General features: G+C 69.0%; 2 protein-coding genes across 2 annotated transcripts in view; one reads left to right on the forward strand and one right to left on the reverse strand.

Moving 5' to 3' along the window:
- Window positions 1–458: 458 nt before the first annotated feature.
- COQ10A (coenzyme Q10A) lies at window positions 459–3,423 on the forward strand. Its single transcript, XM_082073747.1, has 5 exons — window positions 459–618; window positions 2,424–2,543; window positions 2,629–2,821; window positions 2,894–2,995; window positions 3,093–3,423. Exons 1-5 carry the CDS (start codon window positions 539–541, stop codon window positions 3,258–3,260), a joined length of 663 nt encoding a protein of 220 aa, XP_081929873.1. The 5' UTR covers window positions 459–538; the 3' UTR covers window positions 3,261–3,423.
- Window positions 3,424–4,062: 639 nt separating this feature from the next.
- CS (citrate synthase) overlaps window positions 4,063–8,262 on the reverse strand; it is a 4,675-nt gene continuing 475 nt past the window's right edge. The window contains exons 2-11 of the mRNA XM_082073746.1: window positions 7,214–7,261; window positions 7,006–7,113; window positions 6,861–6,926; window positions 6,651–6,782; window positions 6,372–6,560; window positions 6,087–6,286; window positions 5,581–5,710; window positions 5,393–5,494; window positions 5,095–5,304; window positions 4,063–4,672 (exon numbers count right to left, since the gene is read on the reverse strand). Coding sequence (XP_081929872.1) covers window positions 4,502–4,672; window positions 5,095–5,304; window positions 5,393–5,494; window positions 5,581–5,710; window positions 6,087–6,286; window positions 6,372–6,560; window positions 6,651–6,782; window positions 6,861–6,926; window positions 7,006–7,113; window positions 7,214–7,261 — 1,356 coding nt within the window. The 3' untranslated portion in view covers window positions 4,063–4,501. The remainder of the gene's footprint in view (window positions 4,673–5,094; window positions 5,305–5,392; window positions 5,495–5,580; window positions 5,711–6,086; window positions 6,287–6,371; window positions 6,561–6,650; window positions 6,783–6,860; window positions 6,927–7,005; window positions 7,114–7,213; window positions 7,262–8,262) is intronic.

Genomic DNA, 8,262 nt, shown 5'->3' on the forward strand with positions numbered 1-8,262 from the left:
CCGGGGACACACCGAGCGGGGACACCGCGGCAGCCCCGCCGAGCCGCGCTCGGAGCAGCGGGTGCTACCGGGGCTGCGTCCGTCGTGTGTCCGGCGCTGCCGTTGGCCGGGGGTCCCGCACCGGGGGTCCCTAACGGGGGTGACCGGGCAGAGCCCACCGGCAGCTCCACCCGGCAGCCGCGCACCGGGCGCTGCTTGGAGAGGCGGGCGGGGCCGCGGGCCGGTGCAGCCCAGCGGGGCCGCTCTGCCCCGGTTCCCGTCCGGTTGTCCCGGGTCCCGTCCGGTTGTCCCGGGGCGGGAAGGACACGGGGACCCCCGCTGGGGGGCGGTGGCGAGCGGGACTACACTTCCCATCGCCCCCCGCGCGGCGCGGACTACAACTCCCGTCGTGCCCCGCGCGGGAGGCGTCGCCTGGCCCCGCCCCCCCCCGGGCCCGTGACGCGAGCGGGCTCTATGGCGACGCGGTGACGTCACGGCCGGGGTGAGAGGTCACGGCGGCGCCGGTGTGAGGGCAGCGGAGCCGCGTCCCGGCCCGGTGATGGCGGCCCGGCGGCTCCGCGGCGCCCTGCAGCTCGGGGCGCGGCAGCGGCTGCGCGCCGCGCCGGCCCCGCCCGCCAGGTGAGCGCGCGGCCGGCCGGGGCGGCCCGACCGGCGGCACCGGGGCGGGGACCGGGCGGGGCGGAGGGACCGGAGCGGACCGGGGCGGAGCGGGGCCGGAGGACAAACAGGGCCCGGGGGCACCGGCGGGGCCACGGGGGGGACGAGCGGGAGCGCCGGGCGGGCCTCGGGAACCCCCGGCGGGGCGGTACCGGGGCCGGCGGGGACCGAGGGGACCCGGAGGGGCGTGCGGGGGGACACGGGCGGCGGTGGCACCGCGGGAGGCCCCGCCCGCCGTGGGGCAAACCCCGGTACCGGCCGTGTCCCCGTACCGGCCGTGTCCCGGTACCGGCCGTGTCCCCGTACCGGCCGTGTCCCGGTACCGGCGGCTTCTCCCGGTGTCCGAGCCGCTGCCGGTCCCGGTTCGCTCCCGGTCCCCCCGGCGCCGCCAACGCCGCGTCCCCGGCACCGGGACGCGCTAAAAACACCCGCGGGGGGGTGGCGGGGCCAGCCCGACCCGCAGCCCCGGGGACACCGGGGTCACAGTGGTGACACCGCTGGGGGGTGACAAGCCGGGTGTCCCCCCCACCCCGCAATGATTTCAATTTTCCTGCTTATTTGCAGTTGACCTTGCAGAGTCCTGCTCTGTTGAGTTACTTCTGCGCTGTTTGAACACATTGGTTCTTGAAAAGCTGTGATTTATCTGTGCACAAATAACATGGGGTTGGTCTCAGTTCTTGTGGAATAAGTTACTGCATCATTCCTTTGGATGGAAGGTTTAGTCTAAACTCCAACAAGCATGTGAGCACCAGAAAGTGCCTGCCTGGCCAAGGCAGGGGGGCATCTAGTGCTCCCCGTCCTAGAAGGGTCGTTGACAGCTGACTCATGTACTTCTGCCATTGCTCTGTGTTGTGCAGCAAAGCTGTACCGTAAGGAGTTTGTAGCATGTGTGTTATGTGGCAATGGCACCGTCCGGGGGGTCCCGGGCAGGTGTCCCCGCTCCGCATTACAGAATCACAGAATGGACGGGGTTGGAAAAGCCCTCAGAGATCATCGAGTCCAACCCTTGGTCCAGCTCCAGTCCATTGACTAGATCATGGCACTAAGCGCCATGTCCAATCTCAGTTTAAAAACCTCCAGGACGGTGAGTCCAGCACCTCCCTGGGCAGCCATTCCAATCCTGACCACTCTCTGCACAGAATTGCTTTCTCATCTCCAGCCTCAATTTCCCCTGGCAGAGTTGAAGCCCATGGCCCCTTGTCCTATTGCTGATGCCTGGGAGAAGAGCCCAATCCCCCCCTGGCTGGAACTGCCCTTCAGGTAGTTCTAGAGAGTGCTGAGCTCAGCTCTAAGCCTCCTCTTCTCCAGACTGAACAAGCCCAGCTCCCTCAGCCTCTCCCCATAGGGCTTGTGTTCAATCCCTTCCCCAGTCGTGTTGCTCTTCTCTGGACCCGCTCCAGCACTTCAATCTCTTTCCTGAGCTGAGGGGCCCAGAACTGACCACAATACTCCAGGTGTGGCCTCCCCAGTGCAGAGCACAGGGGAAGGGTCACTGCCCTGGTCCTGCTGACCACGCTGGTTTGGATACAGGCCAGGATCCCATTGGCCTTCTTGGCCACCTGGGCACACTGGTGGCTCACGTTGAGCTTCCTGTCCATTAGTCCCCCAGGTCCCTTTCTGCCCGACTGCTCTCCAGCCACTCTGTGCCCAGCCTAGGTGTCCCCAAGGTCAGGTTTCCGCGTTGTGCAAACGCGGCGCCGCTGGGACACCCCGGGGGTGCCGGTACCGGTACCGGGGGTGCCGCTGAGCCCGTGTCCCCCCCCCAGGCACACGGGGCTGTGCGGGCTGCGCCTGGGGGGCAGCGCCGGGGGGGGCCCCCAACCCAGCCGCTCCTTCCTCAACCTCACCAACAAGCGCAAGGAATATTCCGAGCGACGCATCATCGGGTGAGTGCCGGGGATCCCGGAGGGGGGGGCGCGACACCCCCAGCACCCCCTGCATCCCCCCCCGCGCCGTTTCCCCCCTCCCCAGGTACTCCATGCAGGAGATGTACGACGTGGTGGCCAACGTGGAGGACTACAAGAACTTCGTGCCGTGGTGCAAGAAGTCGGAGGTGGTGGCCAAGCGCAGCGGCCACGTCAAGGCGCAGCTGGAGGTCGGATTCCCCCCGGTGCTGGAGCGCTACACCTCCATCGTCACCCTCGTCCGCCCGCACCTCGTCAAGGTGAGCGCCGGGGGGGCGGGGGGCACCCCCACGCTTGCTGGGACCCCCCGTAACCCCCGCATCGCCCCCCAGGCCGTCTGCACCGACGGGCGCTTGTTCAACCACCTGGAGACCAACTGGCGCTTCAGCCCCGGCATCCCCGGTTACCCCCGCACCAGCACCGTGGATTTCTCGGTGAGACAAACCCCACGCGGGGCGGGGGGGGGCGACAAGAGGGATGATTCTGTCACTAAGGGGGGGGTCACGCCGTCCGTTTTCCCTCCCCGCTCAGATCTCCTTCGAGTTCCGCTCGCTGCTGCACTCCCAGCTGGCCACCGTGTTCTTCGACGAGGTGGTCAAGCAGATGGTGGCCGCGTTCGAGCGCCGGGCGGCCAAAAGCTTCGGGCCCGAGACGCGGATCCCACGCGAGCTCATGACCCACGAGGTTCACCAGACGTGAGGGCGGCTCCGTGCCCCCCCCAGACTGTCCCGGGGCTCCGCGCCCCCCCCAAAAAGAGGATATTTATTGAGTGCGCTGCTGCCCCATCGCCCCCCGGCGCGGGCGGCGCCGCCGGAGCCGCGCTGGACTCCCTGATCTATAGCTGATTTTGGTTTTAATTCTTGTTTTAGTTCTTGGGAGTTGGGTTTTTTCCCCCCTTTTGGTTCATTTTTACCCCTCAGCAAGGGGGGGTTTGCTGGGGGGGGCCCTGGCTCTGCCTCCCTCCCCCCCACCCAAACTAGGGATCCCCCCCCGCCCCGGCAGCGCCCGCTCGAAGTTGCACACTTTGCACAAGTCACACGCACAGGGGGGGTCACGCGGTGGCTGGCGCTGACCCCCCCCCCCGCCCCCCCCATCACCCCCAGCCCCCCCCAGGGACCAGGATGGCCCCGCTGTCCCCCCTCCCCCGCCCTTCCCGCCGCCCCCATTGCTCCTCAGTCCCAGCTCACGGGTGGGGGGACGTGGGGGCTCTGAACACCCACGGGGGGGGGGGCAGAGGGACCCCTGAGCCACCAGCTCCCCCCGCGGCCCATAAGGAGCATTTTCCACGGGCTCATTCAGTGACTGGGGGGGGGGCTGTGCACTGAGCCCCCCCAACCCAGGCTGGTCCCTGTGCCACCACCGAGGTCCCCAGGGGCCACGCGCCACCACAGAGACACTAGAGTGGCAGCCCAGGGGGGGCACCATCCCTGACCCCCCCAAAATCCCAGAGCCAGGGTCCTGAGCCCCCCAGGGTGGGGAGGGGGCGGGGGGGGTGCTCCGCCTTTGTTAATAAAAACATTTATTTTGCATTTTCTCGTTGTTTGTACAGAAGTGCCCAATCCCTGCGAGGGGCCGGGGCCGGGGGGGGCCCAGCTCCGGTTTGGGGGGGGGGGGCATTGGGCGGGGGGTCACACAAACACGGGGGGGGCGGGGAGGAGTGTATCGAGTCCCTGCTGGGGGGGCCCGGACCTGGGGCTGTGCTGAACCCTTTTGGGGGGGGGGGGGGTGGTGGAGGGGCCCCCCCCAGCCCAGCAATGGGGGGAGCCTGGGGGGGCTCCCAGTGTGCGTGGTGCTGCCGGGGGGTGCGGGGAGCCCCCCCTTAACCAGGGAGGGCAGAGGAGCCCCAGATGGGGTTCAGCACCGGAGCGGGTCCGGGGGGGGGGCCGCAGCGTTCCCGGCGTGGGGAGGGGGAAGCGTGGCCCCCCCGCCCCGTCCCTTCTTTACCCGGATTTGTAGCCCACCAGCTGCATGAGGCCGGGGGTGCTCATGGACTTGGGGCGCTCCAGGGGGAAGCCCAGCGCCCGGCTCCAGATGAGCTGCGCCAGGACGCCCAGCGCCCGCGACACCCCGAACAGCACCGTGTAGTAGTTCATCTCCTTCAGCCCGTAGTACTGCGGGGAACGGGGGGGTCAGGGGGGGCTCCGCAACCCCCCGATCCCCCCAAGGGACCTCAAAGCTCATCCAATGCAATCCCCCCATGGAGCAGGAACACCCAGATGAGGTTACACAGGAACCAGGCGGGTTGGAATGTCTGCAGAGAAGGAGACTCCACAACCCCCTGGGCAGCCTGGGCCAGGCTCTGCCACCCTCACCGGGAACAAGTTTCTGCTCAGATTTAAGCGGAACCTCCTGTGTTCCAGTTTGCACCCATTGCCCCTTGTCCTGTCCCTGGTTGTCACCAGAAGAGCCTGGCTCCATCCTCCTGACACTCCCCCTTTCCATATTGATCCCCAGGAATGAGTCCCCCCTCAGTCTCCTCCAGCTCCAGAGCCCCAGCTCCCTCATATGGGGGACCCCACTCCCCCCAACTCACCTGCAGCAGGACCCCGCTGTGCGCGTCCACGTTGGGCCAGGGGTTCTTGGCCTTTCCCTGCTCCAGCAGCACGTTGGGGACGATTTTGTAGAGCTGGGCCACCAACTTGAACATGGGGTCCTGGGGCAGGTGCTTGAGGGCGAACTCGCGCTGGCAGCTGTACCGCGGGTCCGTCTTGCGCAGCACCGCGTGCCCGTAGCCCGGCACCACCTACACAACCGGGCGGGGGGGACAAAGTGGGGGGGGTCAGAGCGGCGGCGCGGCCGCAGGAAACCCCCCCGGGGCGGACGGGACTCACCCGGCCCGAGTTGAGCGTGTTCCAGATGAAATCCCGCAGCTTCTCGTCCGACACCTCCCCGCCCAGCTCCTTCTGCAGGTTGGTCAACCAGAGCAGCACCTCCTGCGGGGCAACGCGGGGGTGAGGGCGGGACGGACGGACGGACAGAGGGACGGAGGGACGGACGGAGGGACGGACAAGGCACCCACCTGGTTGGCGAGGCCGTGCAGGGGCCCGGCCAGCCCGTTCATGGCGGCGGCGAAGGCGAGATACGGGTCGGACAGGGCGCTGCCGACCAGGTGGCTGGTGTGGGCGCTGACGTTCCCCCCTTCGTGGTCACTGCGGGGACACGGGGGGGTCAGGACACCCCTGTCCCCACTGAGGGCGCCCAAAACCACCCAAACACCCCTATAGCATCGGGGATCATCACACGCCCTGCCCCGGTCCCCACGCTTGGTGGGAGCAGCGCAGGGATGTCCCTGTCCCCACCAAGGGCCCCCAAAACCACCCCTATAGCATTTGTGGACCGTCACATTCCCTGCTGCGGTCCCCACGCTTGGTGACACCCCCATAGCAGCGCAGGGACGTCCCTGTCCCCACCAAGGGCCCCTAAAACCACCCCTATAGCATTTGTGGACCGTCACACTCCCTGTCCCGCTCCCCACGCTTGGTGACACCCCCAGAGCAGCGCAGGGACGTCCCCGTCCCCCCCAACCTGTGGATGGTGAGGTAGAGCCGCATCAGCTCGATGAACTGGGGGTCGCTGTAGCCCAGCATGTTGGTGAAGTTGTGCGACCAGTCGAGGTTGGGGTCGATGGCGCCGATGCTGCTGCCCTCGCGGTACAGGTTGCGGTAGATCTTGGCGGCCACGCACGGCAGTTTGGCGATCAGGTCCATGGCGTCTTCGTACACGAACTGCGGCGGGCGGGGTGAGACGGGGCCACCGCGTCCCCCGACCCCTCCAGCACCCAAACCCCACCCCAAACCCCCCCCAACATACCTCCCAATACTTGACGCGGTGGATCCCCTCGGCGTAGGCGCGAGCGAACTTGCTCTCGCTGTTGAGCGCGGTGATGGCGGCGCTGAGCTGCGACATGGGGTGCAGGTTGGTGGGGAAGTTGTCCAGCATGGTCACCACGTGCGAGGGCAGCGCCGCGCGCCGGGCCCACTCCCGGGACAGCCAGGTCACCTGGTGGCGGGGGGGACACACACAGGGGGGCGGTTGAGCCGCGGCGCTCAGAACCCGCAGCCCCCCCCCGTGTCGCCCCCCCGGCGTTACCTGCTCCTGGGTGGGCATCTCGCCGGTCACCAGCAGCCAGAACAGCCCCTCGGGCAGCGGCTCCTCGCCCCCCGCGGCTTTGGGCAGCAGCTTCTGGCACTCGGGGATGCTGTACCCGCGGAAGCGGATGCCCTGGAGAACCCGGTGCCGGCGTCACCCACCGCGGCATCGCCCGGCGGGCGCCGCGGGGGGGGCAGGATCGGGCCCTACCTCATCGGGATCCAGCACCGAGGTCTCGTACACCAGCCCCTTCATGCCCCTCATCCCGCCGTACACCTGCAGGAGGACGCGGTTACCGGCGGCGGCGCGGTGACCCCCGGTCCGGCGGGGCCGCGGCGGCGCCCCCCCCGCTCACCATGTCCACGGTGATCTGCCCGATGGTCGTGTTGCCGTGCTGCTGCCTGAAGTTCTTGATCTTCGCCTGCTCCTTGGGGATCAGGGTGGCCAGGACGTCCTTCAGGTTCTGGGGACGGGGGAGGGGGCTGTGAGACCCGGCGGTTTGGGGGGGGGCCGACACGCCCCCCCCCAGCGCCGCGCAGGGTGGCGGCAGCGGGGGCTCTTACCGTGGCGGCGCTGGCGTGGCGGGCGGCAAAGAGGACGCACGGGGCGTTCTGGGGGAGAGAGACACGGGGGTAAATGGGGGGAGCGCGGCCACGGGGCCCCCTGCGCCAGTTTGGCGTGGCAGGGGGGGGGAGTAGCCATAGAAGTGGCCCCCAGCCCTGGAGCATCCCCAGTCCTGCAGCATCTCCAGCTCCACGGAGCATCCCTGACCCCACGGAGCTCCCCAGAGCATCCTTGGACCCCCCAGAGCATCCCTGGCCCCCCCTAGAGCATTCTTGGACCCCCTAGAGCATCCCTGGCCCCATGGAGCATCCCTGCCCCCCCTAGAGCATCCTTGGACCCCCTAGAGCATCCCCGGACCCCCTAGAGCTCCCCAGAGCATCCCCAGCACCACGGAGCCCCCCCCGGCACATCCCCGCCCCCCCCCGAACGTTCGCAGCTCCAGCAGCAGCAGCCGCCCCGCGGCTCCGGTGAGATCCCGTCTCCCCAGGACGCCGCGCCCGGCAGCCGCCGCGGTTTCCCTCGCCCACGCGCGCCGGATCAACTGGGCGAGCCGGTGCCGAATCTCATTCACGTCACGCACGACCCGGACCCGAGCGAGCGAGCGGCCGACCCTTCCCTTCCCACTCCACCGAGCGCCGGCACAGCCGCGCCAGAGCCGTGCCAGAGCCGTGCCAGAGCCGTGCCAGAGCCGTGCCAGAGCCGCGCCAGAGCCGTGCCAGAGCCGTGCCAGAGCCGTGCCAGAGCCGCGCCAGAGCCGTGCCAGGCCGCAGCGCTGCGGTTTTCCTGCGCCGGGGAAGCCGATCTTTGTTCCTCGCCCGCGCGTGGGGACTCCGGCCGCCGGGAACACCCCGGTGCCGGGAACGCCGGGCACGGGGACACGGGGCTCACTGGCACCCCAACCCGCTCACCGACACCGGGGGGGGCGGGAAAGCGGCGCCGGGGGTGCCCCCCCGGTGCGGAGCTGCGGCGGCGCCTGCGGCACAGGCGGAACATGACTCGTTTTTTCCACTGGCTGCCCGGGGGGTGCGGGGGGGACACGGTGAACACC

The sequence above is a fragment of the Streptopelia decaocto genome (assembly GCF_964273445.1).
Source record: "Streptopelia decaocto genome assembly, chromosome: 27".
Classification (NCBI taxonomy): Eukaryota; Metazoa; Chordata; class Aves; order Columbiformes; family Columbidae; genus Streptopelia; species Streptopelia decaocto.

Bases quoted from the DNA above. Each gene is read 5' to 3' on its own strand.
- COQ10A (XM_082073747.1), top strand. From the start codon at position 539: ATGGCGGCCCGGCGGCTCCGCGGCGCCCTGCAGCTCGGGGCGCGGCAG. The intron at 619-2,423 runs GTGAGCGCGCGG...TCCCCCCCCCAG, and splicing joins GCGCCGGCCCCGCCCGCCAG to GCACACGGGGCTGTGCGGGC. The intron at 2,996-3,092 runs GTGAGACAAACC...CTCCCCGCTCAG, and splicing joins CCAGCACCGTGGATTTCTCG to ATCTCCTTCGAGTTCCGCTC.